This window comes from Dermochelys coriacea, chromosome 12 (assembly GCF_009764565.3).
Source record: "Dermochelys coriacea isolate rDerCor1 chromosome 12, rDerCor1.pri.v4, whole genome shotgun sequence".
Lineage (NCBI taxonomy): Eukaryota > Metazoa > Chordata > Testudines > Dermochelyidae > Dermochelys > Dermochelys coriacea.
In genome coordinates this window covers 23,755,265-23,772,010 of record NC_050079.1, presented here as the reverse complement: position 1 = coordinate 23,772,010, position 16,746 = coordinate 23,755,265, and the positions used below count along the sequence as shown (strand labels likewise).

The 16,746-nt window shown below is 38.7% G+C and overlaps 1 protein-coding gene across 2 annotated transcripts in view; it reads right to left on the bottom strand.

Annotated features, from left to right (window-relative positions):
* The window catches only part of GPATCH1 (G-patch domain containing 1), a 29,989-nt gene extending 13,769 nt beyond the window's left edge, over positions 1 to 16,220 (bottom strand). Inside the window, exons 1-11 of one of the 2 annotated variants that reach the window (XM_038368437.2) lie at positions 16,086 to 16,220; positions 12,686 to 12,820; positions 12,241 to 12,326; positions 11,238 to 11,398; positions 10,817 to 10,914; positions 10,288 to 10,337; positions 9,586 to 9,831; positions 7,837 to 7,984; positions 6,479 to 6,558; positions 5,076 to 5,280; positions 1,091 to 1,369 (exon numbers count right to left, since the gene is read on the bottom strand). In XM_038368437.2, coding sequence (XP_038224365.1) covers positions 1,091 to 1,369; positions 5,076 to 5,280; positions 6,479 to 6,558; positions 7,837 to 7,984; positions 9,586 to 9,831; positions 10,288 to 10,337; positions 10,817 to 10,914; positions 11,238 to 11,398; positions 12,241 to 12,326; positions 12,686 to 12,820; positions 16,086 to 16,164 — 1,567 coding nt within the window. In that variant the 5' untranslated portion in view covers positions 16,165 to 16,220. Of the gene's footprint in view, positions 1 to 1,090; positions 1,370 to 5,075; positions 5,281 to 6,478; positions 6,559 to 7,836; positions 7,985 to 9,585; positions 9,832 to 10,287; positions 10,338 to 10,816; positions 10,915 to 11,237; positions 11,399 to 12,240; positions 12,327 to 12,685; positions 12,821 to 15,331; positions 15,533 to 16,085 lie in introns of those variants that run through there. The other variant, XM_038368438.2, reaches the window with a different exon arrangement.
* Positions 16,221 to 16,746: the final 526 nt, after the last annotated feature.

Sequence of the window (16,746 nt, the reverse complement as noted above, 5' to 3'; positions counted from 1 at the left end):
GGCTGGTTAGCTGATTTTCCTGGAGAACAGCACAGCGACTGAAGAACAGGGAGCCCTGGATATTAACTGCTAAAGCCAACTACGAGCTCCCCATTTCCCTGGCATAATTGGGGAGCACGGGGGAAGGTTTTAAGCAGGACCTGAAGAGTGGAGCGAGGCAGCCTAGAGAGCATAGCAAAAATACCCATCCCTGAAAACAACAACTATTGAAAATCATCATATTTTATATCAATGGGTATTCTGGAACATTAAACTGTTGTGTGGGGGTAGGGAATGAAGGATACTTCCTGGTGACAGACTAAATTAATATTACTATGGTCCCACTGTACCCAGAGTACATACGGTCTTCATTACAAAAAAAGAGAGATGAGTATTAAAAGCAGATTGAAGGTATGGAGCTGGAAGGTAAACAAGAAGGAAACAAAAACAAAAACTGCAAGATCACAGTATGGTCCATGACAGCAGTTCTCAACCAGAAGTCCAGGGCCCACTAGGGGGCCAGAAGCAGATTTCAGGGGGTCCGCCCAGCAGGGCCAGTGTTAAACTTGCTGTGACCCAGGGCAGAGAGCTGAAGCCTCACACCGCATGGGGCTGAAGCCCAGGGCCCTGAGCCCCGCCACCTGAGGCAGAAGCTGAAGCCTGAGCAATATAGCTTGGTGGGCAGTTGCCCTGCTTCCTACCCCCTAGCACCAGCCCTGGCTTTTACATGCAGAAAACCAGTTGTGGCACAGGTGGGCTGTGGAGTTCTTATAACATGTTGGGGTGGGCCTCAGAAAGAAAAAGGTTGAGAACCCCTCATCTGTGAGGTTGTGAGCTACATTATGAGGGATCAGAGAAACTAAGATGAGTATGATCTAAGCTCCCAATCTCAAAAACACTTAATGTGTAGTCCCATTGAAGTCAATGGGATTACTTATGTGCCTAAATTTTGCAAGATTAGGCCCTCAGGAAACAGAAAGAAAAGCGCTATGTATGGAATTTTGGAATCAAGCCTATGAGAAGCTTAAAATGAAACACAATCAAAATTGCAGAAATAACTTTTTCCAAATTAAAAAATGCAGAAGAGTTTCCATGACCATTGGCTAGTTACCTTTCTGTCCTTGTTTAAGAGTCTCTACATAATCTTCATATCTTTTTTGTTTTTCTGGATTTTTTGCAAATGGTTTGAAGTCACTAGAACTAGGGGTGGCTAACTGCCCCCCCAACGCCATTTGCCACTTCTGATGAACACCATATGAGAAGGATGAGATAGTTAAGGATTGCAGAGGCAAAGTTTGTGTTTTCATTTGTTGTTCAGCTGCCCGTTTTACTTCTTTGATTCTCTCTTTGTCTTTCCCTGACAGATACTCCATAACAGAAGGAGATGGACCTGAAGATGGAAAAAAGCAATAAGGAGATAAATAGAAAAGAAAACATCTTTGTAACTAACTCTACTGTCATGAATAAAACATATTATATGTATATTATTTCCCTATCTAAACAAAAATGTGTCTAAATATAGGATGTACATACATTCAGATAGCCAAGCAATCATCAAAAAAATCAATACTCTAGTAGTGGTTAATTTTAAATGTCACAACTTTGCTGGAAATCCTGAGGAAATATTTTTAAATGGTCATTTACAGAGAGATTTATTTTACCACAAGAGGCCCTCTCCTGTTTGAGTGGATGCATCTTTTATGAAAGGAGCAGGATAGTGCCTCACACTCATTCATATATATTGTGCCCCACCAGATCTTTGTACTGATAGATATGTATAGATACATATGATGAAAAACAAATCAACTGGCGTAGTATAAACCCGGGATGTCTACATTTGATAGTGTAAAGAGCTAGACTTCATAGAAATCTGGAATGTAAAATTTTGTACAGCATATGTATATGCTCCATTTTTTTTTTTTTAAACCTCACAATCTAATATAGTAAAAGCTTTGTTATCCGGCATGTTGGGGAAACGGGAGGTCAAAAAAGTCAAAAATTCCGGTTAACTAAGAGGAAGCTCAGGACTGGGGCATGGGAGTGAGTGCAGGGCACGAATTCTGCAAGGGAGTTTGGGTGTGGGAGGGGGCTCAGGGCAGGGAGTTGGGGCGCAGGAGGGAATGCTGGATCCTAAGCAGAGACGCCCCAACTCCTTGCCCTGAGCCCCTACTGCTTAGGATCCAGCATCCCCTCCTGCGCCCCAACTCCCTGCCCTGAGCCCCAGGAGGGGATGCTGGATCCTAAGCAGAGGGGGCTCTGCAGGCACCGCCCCTGCAACTCCCATTGACCATGGTTCCCGGCCAATGAGAGCTGTGGGGCCAGCACTTGGGGGAGGGTGGAGTCAGCGCGCAGAGCTGCCTAGCCACATCTCTGCCAAGGAGCAGCAGAGACGTATTGCCACTTGTGGGGAGCTGCCCGAGGTGAGCGCCACCTGGATCTGGCACACCGAAACCCTCCCGCACCCGACCCCCTACCCCAAGTAACATCCCGCACTCCCACTCCCTCCCGCACTCCAAACCCCTCTAGGCTGTTCCTCCACCTAGGTGCAACAGGGAAATGTCGCCGCTTCCAGAGAGCCATGTGGAGCCAGGTAGGGAGCCTGCCGGCCCCGCACCAACCGGACTATAAACCGGACTTTCAATGAAGATCAGAAATGCCAGTTTATAGAGCTTTCCAGTTGGTAAAGTGCTGGATAACACAGCTTGTACTGTAGTTTATTAGTGGTTTGAAAGTTTTGGACAATCCTTTTTTCAATTTTTATTATTATTATATAAACATGTGCATATATATTAATTATATTACATATAATTTAGCTATTATATTAATCTATTATGCTGTTTTCAGTTATAAATAAAATGATTAGCTCGTGGTCTCAGTGTCAAACTCTGCCATGTACGGTTCAACTCCTGGTCCCAGTCACTTGCTTCCTAAGTGAAGAAGGGCTAGGGATTCTACAAAAGTGTCATGCTCAGCCCTCGGGGGCAAGGGTCAGGGAATTATTCACATTACCCAACAAAAACTATTCCTGGTGATTAAAGAGTCGTACCATTAGTTCAGATAGTATCTCCAGTTCTCACGAGCCAGAAAGTTAAAGGCTATGCCATGGAGCTTTGCCAGATGGAATGCTTTAAAAGCTGACAAAATAGCATTATTATAGCTATTATACAATCTTAATTTCTGTCTCAGAAATTTAAGGGTGACCTGCAATGGATATTTTTTTTAAGTTATGTTTGTGCCATATTTTGCTTATTTATGATGTATGGAAAAGGCTTGAAAGGCTAAAGACAAAAAGGAACCGTCCTCCTTAGTTTTTACTGAGAAATGTGAAGTCTGACCTTTCCAGGTTTTGCGGGGGCCCCTTCTTCTGGGGGGGTCTCAGAGCAGGGTGGATAAAAATCTATTATTTAAAGAAAAAAATCAAAACAATCAGATGGCTTTTATTAAAATCAGATTTTTTTATTTAAATAAAATGCAGGTTTTTTTTTTTTAATAAATAAACCTATTTCCAGTTAAATTTGAAATGATGACAACCTATGTTAAGACCTAAACTTATTATAGTCTATTAAAATAATTTAAATTAAATAACAAATATTAAGCAGTATGTTTGCTGCCAAGTTTTAAAGAAAGTCAAACCACTGCACTGGTGGGAAGTCACTGGCTAAGCATCTGGAACCTGAAATTGTTAAAGTGCAAAATCAGCTTCTGGCAAGAGTAGCCTCTTCTGCATTCAAAGAAATAATGTTTTCTTCATCTCAGTTTATTCAACTAATTCAGTTCAATGACTAGTTCACTCAAAGTTAAAAAACCCAATGGGAGTCAAAAAAGAAAAAAAGGCAGAAAAATTGTTAATTTTAATCTACGAATAAAACTATGAGTGAACGAGGCCCTATTAGTTCTAAAATTTTGAAAGACATGGTGATACGAAACAATGAGTTCAGTAACTACATATAATAATACTTCCTTTGTTTAATAAGTCAGTTTTAAATGAAGAACACATTTTGATACATTAAAAAGTCTCAGTTTATCTCATACATTCGATAGTTTTATTTGTCTAATAAAATTAAAAATGCTTGTTTTGTGCATTTTTAATTACTTTTCTATTCAAACAGAGCTTGACACAAATCAAGTAAAAAAAATGCATCATTCACCATTTTCTAAACAAGTGTAAAAATTAAAAATCTGAATAAATGTAAGTAATGATATCCTTGCTTAAATAAATGTGTATAAATATAGAGTATCTTGGTTAGCAAAAAGGAGGACCAAAATTAGTACAATGGCTATATTTAGTTGCAAATCAACATATTTTAATGGTTACCAACCAATGAGAACCAACCTTTCTTTAGCAACAACAATTCAAATATACAAATGCAAAGCAAGATTAAAATAGATTATTTTACTAAAGGTTACCTGCTTGTGGATTAAAATCTGTCATTTAAATCAATCCACCCTGTCTCGCAGCATGAGTATTTTGGCCTCACAAATTAATTGAAGGGAAAGGCAATGAATTTGTTCTTTCTCCAGTATCCTTTACTGGTTGACATTAAACAGGTGTTAACCAAAAAAAAAAAAAAAAAAAAGTTTTAAGAAGTCTAACATCCCCTTTCCCTCTTATTTGCTATTTTCTCTAGACTCATATAATGTCATAAGTGACTAGAGAGCTATAAAGTCTTTCAGGCTACACAAGACCTGAATTTCTAAGGTTAAAAAAAACAAACCAAAAACCCACAAGCAAAAATTTAAAAAAAAATAAAAAATAAATAAATTCAGGCTTCATGGAAGCAAAAAATGAAATACCTTTACACACTTTTCTCCTTTAATTAGTGTGAGGAACTGAAAACACCTGTAGGTATTCCCAGTAACTGACATTTAGGGATCATATTGACCAATATTTTGGCTAACATAAGGGGTGAGTTTAGTTTTATTTTTATTAAATTAGAAAATATATATATATTCAAGATTGTAAATATTCAAGTTTGTAAACAAGTATTCCCTGTTCTAAAAATATTATGGGGATAACCTAGTAGTTTAGTCAGTGTTAAGTGAATCTAAATTATAATGAAATAAGGAGAAGTATGGTCACACACTATGTCACATACCTTTTAGAGCAGTCTCTCCTAGCAATTCCCTCCTTTGAGACGCATTCAGTGTGTGTCTGTTTTGCTGCAGAGCATCAGTCTCAAGTTTCCCAGTTGATTCAACTAATGCCTGAAGTAAAAGGGGGTTTTCATTTCTAGCTGTTACCACTGGTCGAAAGTAATGGACAGGTCTGTAATCCCTTGGCAGGTCAGGCGGTAGATAAGTCTTCCAAAACAAACAGAAAACACAGTGAGAGATGTAGTTTCATATTTGTTATTTACAGATGAGATGTCCTTCACTAAAATCACTGGGCAGCATACAAAAGTTAGTCTTACTATAGACTACTAGTATATACTGCTCAGACTTGCAGAAAAGGACATCCCCAACCTATATACTCCTTTAACTATTGTCAATTTAATTTGTGAACATTAACAATAGAAAAGTAAGCTATATAACAAACAAACTGGACAGGCTCAATTAGTCTGAGTCAATAAATAAATGGCAATGTAATAAACAGGAACATTTGAAACTTGAAAAAAATAAATTACCAAATTGTCAGTTTATAAAAATTATACTATAGATCAAATAGCAAATCAAGAACTACATTTTTAAAAATAATTATTTCAGAAAATGCTTTGGATATTGCTTAAGAATTCACCTTCCTTACAATGGGAATTACATGCACTTTTAAACGTTAAATTTTAAAAGTTGAATAGTTTCCCTAAGCTTCTAAAATACCTTAATATCCTCCACCGAAATTCTGTTTTCATATCTCTTAAAGGAATAGTTCTCAACGAACAACAGCTATCCCAATGCCTCCGTATGGTAAAGTATACTAAGTGGATTTTTCTTTCTATTTCCTCTTTAGGAAAGCATACTGTCACAAAATTTTATATACGCCTTGATTTTACCCCACTCTACACTTATTCCAGTACATCTTGTACTTAAACTTAAGTCCTAAAAATAGGGTTAAAACAAATTTGTCACTACGAGTGAATTTGAGAGGTCTTGGTCACTAAGAAAATACGATGTTATGTTTGAACAACAGACAAGTAGAATATATATGTTATGCTTGCTAAAACCAATTCTCCAAACTGCTGCCAAACAGCAGTGAGCAGCTCTGAATGCATTTAGTATGTCTAATGGATAGACAAACTTCAGGTTTGAATTATCAACCTGAAAACCTATAGTTTTGACTATTTAGGATACCTTTGTTGCTTATCAACACTTTTATTCCTATTACAAGACACAATATGAATGCAATAGAATACAACAACAACCAAGGAGCTCAGTCAAATTGCGTATCACTCGTTTGATTATTATTGACATACTAATGATTACTTATTGTCTATATTTAAACACGTAAAGATGGCAAAATTATAATAGTTGTTTTTGCTAAGAGAAAACATTACATTTTATTTACCTTCTTTGGAGCTGATGATTTAGAATCCAAGGAAAAGCCATCCAGAATTTTGCCAATATATCTAACTTCTTTCTCCATTCCTATAAAATGATTACAGTATTAGTCAGCACTTTCAAAGCCAACAACTATAGAATTAACTTCATAGACAGGGCTATTCAACTTAAATTTTTTAATGAAATAATTTCAAAAGATTCTATTTTCTGATACCGCATCCTTTAATTAGTATGTCCTGATATTTTTTAATTCCTTATTAAAAACCCTTACTCTTTTCCTCAACTTGTGAATGATCAGCAATAACTAATACTGCTATGCATTGTAGAATACAAATTGAATATGCAAAAGTTACCAGTGACTTTCATATTCTGCATAATTTTTGCTAAACAATCCCTGAGGCATGCCTATCCCATTCAGAATCTGTCGAAGCCTCCACGGCTGTGACTAGCTATATGCTATGTATGTTGATGGAACCAAATTCAATCAGTCATTTTGAAATAAATTCAGAAGTTTATGCATGTACATAAAATTAAATCCAAAGACAGTACTTTACCACGTGCTGCTTTGCATGATACATAGCAAATGACTAAACACCTGATCCTACAGCACTTACTCATGTGAGCAGCTCCACTCAAATCTCCAAGGACTACCATTATTATTAAGGGCTACAAAATCAGGCCCTAAATTTGCAAGTAAATTACTGAAGGATTCTTAAATATTCAAGCATCTTTTCTGACATTAAAACTACTGTGTAAGTTATCACGGCCTAGTATTAGTTCTGACCTAGTGCACACAGTATTTCTGAGATTTTCTACCATAACCACTAATGTTAGTGGTGAACTATTACCACTATTATCGGTAATTATTTTCCTCTTACAACTGCCCTCTTTCGTAGTAATTTTGAGCTGTATAAAGCTAGTGTAGTTTCAGATCTATTGCATAGGCAACTTTCATCCTGGCATTTCCTAACTTTTGAATGCTTTTCTTTGTAACCATGATATTTAACATATTTTCCATATAATATTTTATACCTTGGCCATGGACAACTTTGGAATAAGCTCTCTTAATATCATCTATATTTTTATAGTGGTACGCTTTTCACTTACTATTTTTTCCTGCAGCAGAAAAAAAAATGTTTTAAGATAAATACATGACTAAACTGAAGAAAACAGAAGTTTTCATTTAATCTGCTTTTGAACTACTAGAAGCGTGTAATGTAGGAGACTAGGTGAAATGTTCAGATCTCAGGGCTAGAAAATATCAATCCTTTATTAATGAAAATATTTGGGAAATAGAGGTTAGCATTCTTACATACATTTTAAGTACAATTACACTGAAACTTCAGATCTATTTATAATTCTTACCTTTCTTGTTTTTATACTGCTTAGGTGCAGTCCAACCATACAGCATATCTCCAGGTTCCTCATCTTTCAGAACCGTATCATATTTTGACAATGTTTCAGTAGCATATATATCATCGTCTTCTTCTTCCAAAGCTCCTACACCAAAAGCCTAGACAAATTTTTTAAATTAAAAATGGTTAGACTTCTACAGTGTCAAAATATAACAGTTCTGTCTTGAAAAAGTAACACATCAGAATATGTATATTTTGTCTCTGAAATTAAAATTACATGTTTGGGACCAGTTTGATAACTTTCATGTAGCAATGGGAGACCAATGATCAAAACAGCAAACGTGTCCTCCAGCTCCTCAAGCAGAGAGGGACTGGGACCACTACGTTGGAGGCATGATTGGTTTATAACCAGCAGATTAGTTATATAACATTGAACAACATATCCTGCCATCTAAATAAGAACAGCACTAGTTGAGCACTAAAGGAAGAAAATAATTATGCTGGCAGGTGGCCTTTGAAGAGGAGAAGAACAATGTAATGGGAATAAATACAACCGTATTTGACCATATTTCTTTTTTCCCAAAAATCACATAACTTGACAATGTTTCTCCTGTCTGAAAACATGAATCACAGGGCATAGTGCTAAAGGGAAATTAAATGCGGCTGACAGAACCTAGCGTTGGAAGGAAATGGCCAAAAATTAAACATCTTTGGTTCACAAAAAGCTCGTTTTACTCCAATTGGAGAAATTTAATGTTCACTTTCATTTTTACTTACACCGCACTCATCATGATATTATTCCATTACACCCATTAACTTACTACTAAGCCATATAGAAGCTTCATGGACTCACCCATGGCTTCATAGCAAGTCCGGGTTAGAAATAGGAACAGAAGTAAGGTAGCCTGCCTCCCAGTCCTGTTCTCAAACCACACAAAGTTTCTTGCAATCATTCTACAATTTCTGAGTATTTTCCATCTTTATCAGGCCTCATGGAGAAATAAAAATCAATTATCTACATTTTATTCTCAGAAAGCCAGGAACAGTAGGAAAAAAAATGAGACTACCTTGTGAAAGGGATCATTTAATGAAAGCATTGCTTCACATTGATAAGGTAGTGTTTTTTTCTACTGTTCCTGGCTCTCTGAGAATATGGAACAACACTGTAATAACAAATAGCTACATTTACAGTAAAAATTGCCACTGACTTAAACAGAAGTATTGCCTGATTATGGACTAGGAAGCATAGCATTTGGCCCTTACAGATTCTACTGCAATTTTAAGAGTACTTTCAATGTTAAGGGAAAAAAAAAGAAAAAAGTATACGTTTGTTTTATTCCACTCTTCCACAATTTATTTAAATCACAATATTAATATTGGAATGTCATGCATAATGTAATAGGAACCAATAATTCCTACCTCTTTCAACCAATAAAAATATATTAAATTCAAGATTTAGGCTTACCCTGTTTACTAGTGTTTGGTCATTTTACCTATCTGTGCCTTAGTTTTCCCATCTCAAATTTCAAACTACTACTATCCTACATCATAAGATATTATTAAGATTTAATTCATGTTCTCTCAGATTCTCAGACAAAAGGGTACAGAGCAGTACAAAGTATTATTTTTAACAACAGAAATAGTATTTTCAATTTGCTTTAAAACTTTGTTTTAATTCCATTTTAAGAGAGATTTTAAGACAAACATATTTATTTCCTATAACTGGCACTGCAACAAAGTATAAACAGTAATGTTTTACCTGGCCTGAGATACCCAGTTTTCTTCCTTTACTATGTCTCAGATCACCAAGTAGATTACTTGTCTTTTCAGAACCATCAGTAAAAAGACTGGGGTGTTTTCCTCCTGAAACCCCAAACAATGCTTTGGTGGGGTCTAGACCCTGGTAACCAAGTCCATGCACATTCTCTTTAGGAGTCAAGTCTACAGGCATTACATCTTTAGGTGCAAACGTCACATTCTCTGGCTGATATTCATCCTCTTCATCCTTTTACAAAGTTAAAATACATTACAACAAACAAACATTAAACTCTGTACAGCAGTATAAAAATGTAAGTTCCACAGTAACATTTAGTTAAGATGAAGTCCTATTCTGAAAAAGCTTAAGAGTTCTCTAAACACATACGGATATCTCTGCACATGCCTGACTAGGAAAGGAGCTCTTCTAGGTTTACCTTAACTCAACCATTAATATTCGGAAGAAGAGCTCTGCGTAGCTTGAAAGCTTGTCATTTTCACCAACCGAACTTGGTCCAATAAAAGATATTACATCATCCACTTTGTCTCTCTAATGTCCTGGGACCAACACTACAAATATTAATATTCTAGTCATATAATAGTCAGATTTTTTATACTTCTTTATATATATATATAAAGTTATACTTTAGATATAATTTAAAAGTAATTTTTATATAAATAACAGTAACTTTTGCCTGCGTAATACCTCAGATCCTTCAGGTGGTAGCGCACAGCCATATACTTTTACTTCAGGATCTGCAAAGACATAACAGCACCATACTATGAAGTTACAATTCTTCAGTAAGTTTCTCTTACGGCTTGTCTACCTTACCCTCTGGATCAACAGGCAGCGATCGATCTGGGGGGAGGGGTCGATTTATTGCATATAGTCTAGATGCGATAAATCGACCGCTGAGCACTCTCCCATCGACTCCAGCACTCCACCGGAGCGAGAGGTGCAGGCAGAGTCGACGGGGAGTGTCAGCCATCGACTTACCACAGTGAAGACACTGCAGTAAGTAGATCTAAGTACATCAACTTCAGCTATGTAGCTGAAGTTGCGTAACTTAGATTGATTCCCCCCTTCCCCCCCACCCCAGTGTAGACCAGGCCTTAGTTGCATAAAAAAAAAAAAAAAAAAAGGCAAATAAAAGGTTTTTAAAATATCTTCTCAATAGCACAGAGAAAACTAGAAACTTTTTATTTTCCATTACTCAAAACTTAATTGAACATACCAGGTTTTTGTTTGCGTGGCTTTCGCTTTACTCGAGGTCCAACTCCTTGTCCTTCTTTCCAGCCCATTTTTCGCAACAATTCAACACCAATAGTTATTCTAAGAGGAAATTAAGAACAAAGCATTTATGCTGACAGCCTAATTTAAAAGTATTTACTGTGAATCTCCTGCAAGCTATAAATAAATTCATAACAGTATGGGCCAAATTTTCATTTGTATATGTACCTTGTATGCAGAACTGCAAATGACTGTGCACACAAATTTGCATGTGCAAAACAAGAAGGCAGGTAGAGGTCCCTTTGAAAATGCAATTTTATATATTCTGCAGTACTTTGCACTGAATTCAGTAGTCAGATATTCTTTTACTTGCCAATACAGCATAGGTGTTTTGGTTTTGGGGGTAAGGTGCTATATCTACTTACTTTGCTGGTGCTATTAAATCATCCAGTGCAGTGGTTCCTGGAATGGATGAAGTTACTCCTGCAATCTGCCTAGCTTTTTCTTTTATTCTATCTTTGAGTTTGGAAGCAAAGTCATCTGTCGTCGTAATTTCTTTAGGCGCTATCCCATATTCACTAAGATCCTGAAAAACACACACACACACAATAGAAAAATTCTAATTAGAAATAACTTTTCTTCAAATATAGACTAATATTAAAGATGACAGTTGAAGGAAACCTGGAGTTTATGTCCTTTATTTTAGCTGGGTTTTCAAAGGCACCTAAGGGAGTTAGGTGCCCAATTCCATTGAAATTTAATTAGAGTTGGACACCTACCTCCCCTTAACCACCTTCAAAAATCACAGTCTTTATTTACATATGCTTCTTTATAATGGAGACCTAGAAAGTTTTGTTTGCTTTCTGTTTTGTAAGGCTTTTCTTTTTGTTTGTTTTAAACAGGTCTGACCTAGAAGACTCTAAGGTCCGTAAGAAAACTGATTAGAATTATGATCGCACATGCACACACACACACACACACACACACACACACACACACACAAAGTAAGAAGAACATAAAATGATTTTTATTTAGACTCTTTAAAACCCTATTTTGTTTAACTAAATTGCCTACAAACATTTAAGGCCTAAAACAGCTCCCAACAACACCCAGCAGCCCTCAAAACTAGTCTGCCAGCAAAACAAGGGATGCTCATATTTTGCATCCTGATATTTCCAAGTTAAGAAGTAAGCAGAACCCACCAGCACCAAATACACACTTGTCCCTGACAAGATTAAATCAGTTCTTTGATGAAAATTTAAAATAATGGATCATTCTTACAAATTTTTTTATTAGTACTATCAATAATAAAAGTGATTCTATTATCCATATCTACATAAATTCATGCAACAATATACAGTGATAAAATACACAAATATGTGAAGTATTGTCATGCCACAACTTTTTGTATCATTTTTGTAAACTTACCTCTTCATCCATAAAGTCTTCTGGTCCAAGAGCTGTTTTGTCTGCTCTCTTCTGACGTGATGATACAAAAGTTGAAGGGGCCCATCCTTAAAAGAAAGCAAATCTTTAAGAAATGTATAAAAAGAAACTCTAATATAATGTATGAACACAGAAAGGAAAGATTATACGTAGCCATTTTGCCATTCTATTAATCAGAAACACATTAAGGACATGCCAACACAATGAATGCATCCATAAGAAGAGCATTCCAAAGGCAGCATCTTCAATTATATTCATTTTAATAGAAAAGTATAACTATTTACAATGAACATCAGCAGAAAAAAAAATACATAATGCCAATTTACATTTGTTTTCCCAAAAATAATTTGAGTAGTGTTATGTTTTGATAAAGTATTACTTCAGTTCTTCTCCATGAGAGGAACTAGTTTCAGACACAATCTCTGACCTTCCTTTGAACCAACAGTGTTGAAGTAGCCAGCAGAGAAACCACCACTAAACGCTCCATGAAAACGTTTGTATCGTCCCTTTTCATCTTTAACAGTCTGCTCTTGAAGAGGGACTGGCTTCTTAATTCGTTCACCTACAATTATCAAAATACAAAAAACAGGAAAGTGAGTTAACCTGAACAGAGAATCAAATCCCTACTCTACTCAGTCACTATTTTTTCCTCACAGGAATAGCAGCCACCTCTGAAGAGGCATGTCAGCACTACATGCTGCTATTTAAAACAGAAACTGAGAGAATAAGAAAATAAAAATAGTGATGATGAATTCCTAAATCCTAATCCCAGTTCTGACACCGACTTTTTCCATGGCTGTGTGCAAACCACAAACTGTCTGTCTCCTTAATGTCCCAATCTGTAAAACTGGAAGAATAATATTTATTTACCTATTTTAGAGGGTGTTCTAAGCATTATGTAAAGCATTATGAAAATGGAAAGTGCTAAGTGTTATTAATATCATATTCAACTGAAGCTTTGGGAATTTGGAAGGCAGACTATAACTATCCAATTTTGAAATTAATCGAGACAGAGGTTAACTAACAACATTATCATTGCAACAGGACCTTTAAAACTATCTTTAAGTGGTCAGAACCTCAATTGCATGACACTGCCAAAAAAATAACACTTGCAATAGCACCATCCCCCTAAGAGAAGTCAATGAGGCTCTGTGCAGGTGCAAACGTTTGCTGACATGCAATCTATTGCATGGACCTTGAAATATTTCATACAACTGACTGTGCTGAAATCACATTTTAACAAGACGACTTCAAGGGAACAGAGGGATTTGCATAATAAGCACTTTTAAAGTGTATATATAATCTCCTTTTTGTGTAAACTCATTGTTGTGTGTAAGCTCATTATTATTTACTGAAAACCAAAAGTGTGCTTGGCTTGGCAAAACATGTAAAATATTGTCATTTCTCCAAGAGATTTATAGTCTCAGGGACAGACAATTGATACATTGTTGTATCCAGTGCTTACTGCCCACTGACTTCAACACTACTCATGGCAGTAAGAACTAAGCCCCAGGGTTAAGTGTTTGCAGGATCAGGCCTCTAAGGCCCCAAAAATCTTGTCATGGCCTTTAAAGGGCACCATTCCTATATTATGCAAATATTTACCATTGAAATATAATACTGTACATATATAATACATAGAATAAAGGTTAAACATTCATGTGGCCAGTGCACCTTTGCATGTATATCCATGCACATCCACCCATAGCTGGTTAGATGCACTCTGTGCTTTTGATGGTAGGATGCCTATTTATGAAACTGGATACAACAGGAAAAGTGTTGACCCTGACCCTTATAAGGCAATATGAAACAGTATTAAAATGAGCAACACTGTATCTAATCCTTGGGCAAGAAGCACTACAAACCACGGGGTATTTTATTGTATAGAGTCCAACTTCTACAACAATTAATTGCTTTCCACTTTTATCTTTCTAAGTAAATAACAATGAGGGCTTTCGTTGTTTATTTCCATCAGTTCCATTCCAACATTTATGAGAAATATAATTCTGTTATAGCAAAAGCCTTGTATCAGTCATGCACAGTAGTTTTGGTTATCTGAGTATAGAAATGGAAAAAAAAGTCAACTTTAATAAATATAATATAGCTTTATTTTTAAAAATCAGAACACCAACAACAAGGCCTTACAGAAATGCATGGAACTTCCAGATTGTTGAAACAGTCTGAATGTACTGAGAACTGAAGGCTCAGTGCTTCAATGGTGCCAAGATTTTTGATGTTCCATTTAAGCACACTCATTTGAGAACTTGGCCTAGCAGTGACATTGTTAAAAGAGAAACTGTCAATTTAGACCTTGTTTACACACAAAATGTGTACAGCTTTAAAAATCCTGGTATTATTAAAGCAGTACAAGTGGTCTAGCTTATTCTTGCACAGAAAGGGAAATAAACTATACTCAGATAAAGCATCTTTATACCAGCATAACTTTGTTCACACTCTAAGTTGCACTAGTACAACTATTTCGGTAAACAAAATCACAACCGTAATCGAATTTGTACAAAATCCTTGTGCAGACCCAGGCCTTAATCACACTTGTGTCTGAAAACTGAGGACCTTCTACTACTGCTACAATTAATACCTGAGATTTCAGTAACTGAAGGCTCGTATACACTACCACACAGGGTCGATCTAAGATATGCAACTTCAGCTAAGTGAATAGCATAGCAGCAGGTGAAGTCGACGTACGTAGATCTACTTGCGGGGTCTTCACTGCGGTGAGTCGACAGCTGACGCTCTCCCATCGATTCCACTTCTCATTCTGGTGGAGTACCGGAGTCGACAGGAGAGCACTCAGCGGTCAATTAATCATGTCTATACTTGATGCAATAAATCGACCCTGCTGGATCAATTGCTGCCCGCCAATCCGGCTGGTAGTGTAGACAAGCCCTCAAAGATTAGAGGGGAATCCCTGCACCCCCTCCAGTTTATTGGTTTTGTACATTTACCAGCTTTTAGACTACCATCTGTACCACCTACTCCCTTTTCAGGCTACATCTACACTACCACGGTAAGTCAACCTATGCTACACAGCAGTGAATCGCTGGAGTTGATGTACCTTAGGTCAAGTTACTGCAGAGAGTCGAAGGGAGAAACTCTCCGGTCGACTTTCCTTACTCTTTTCGTCTGGGGTAGAGTACAGGGGTCGACTGGAGAGCCATCTGCTGTCAATTTGGTGAGTCTTCACTAAACCCGCTAAATCGACCTCCGGTGGCTCGATCTCAGAGCCTGGATCCAGGCTGTAGTGTAGACCTGCCCTGGTAGGACTGTGCTGGCTGTGCGGTGTGCACTACTACCTCGAGCCTCCGCAACCACCAGGCCGAGCCCAGAGGAGGTGTCGTCAACCCTGCCCTCCCCTATGAGCACCCCGCAGCACAACAGCCTCGGTTCATTAGCGTTCGCCCACCCAGCCCCTTCTGCCCCCCGGCCAGAGGGAACCTCGCGGGCTAGGCGGAGGTGGCCCGGTGTTTACTGGGCCCTGACCGGGGAGAGCGGGGCGGGCCTCTCGCAGGGACAGGCACTCGCGGGACACAGCACGAGAAGGAAGCCGCAGACCAGGCGGCGGCGGCCATGGAGAGGAGCTGGCTCGTCTCGCTCCCTGAAGCGGCCAGGATGTGCGGCGGCCGAGACGGGGGCAGCCCCGCTGGGTCTGGCTTCAAGGCGGCTTCCCCCGCGCCCCGGCCTCACGTGGGCAGAGCGCTCCGGGGAGACACGGCCCCTCGCTCACCGCCCGCCGGCCGCGTTAGCCGGGCTAGGTAGGGGGCCGCCTCCGCACAAGCCGGGGGAGCGGCTGTGGCCCCGAGCGCCCTTACCCTCCGGCAGGGGCTCCAGCGCGGTGCCATAGCCCGCCAGCTCCTCCTCCTCACTGTCGCGGGCCTCCGGCGCCGCCATCTTCCGACCACGACGCCTGGGCCACGCCGCTGTCACGTGAGAGAGGCGGGGCGCTGGGCGGGCGCCGCCGTCGCTGTGTGGGGATGGAGCAGAACAGCCTGGGGCGTGCTCGGACTTGGCCTGCTCTCGCCTGCCCGGGCTGCGCTCCGGTGCCCAGAGCCCGCAACCCCAGGGGGCGGCTGTAGCTCAGACCCCCTGCCCCCATCAAGCCTTTGGGGTGCTGAGGGACGGTGTGAAGTACCACGTATGTTCTCCCGAGTTTATAGCTCTGCTGCCCTCCGGCATACAATGCAATTGTCATCAACTTTCAATGGCATGTTTAAAATGTCACTTGTTTTAATACATTTCAGTACATCTTAAAATAAGGGAGGGGTGGGCACCCTAATAATAATTCTAACCCTAATAATTTTAAATGGATCATTCATTGCCTCATATTTTACATCTTGATATTTCCAAGTTAAGAAGCAAGCAGAAGCCACCACCACCAGTTCACATTTGTCCCTTACAAGATTAAATCAAGATGGGGCAATACAGTAGAAAACATACTGCAGAAAGAAAAGGAGTACTTGTGGCACCTTAGAG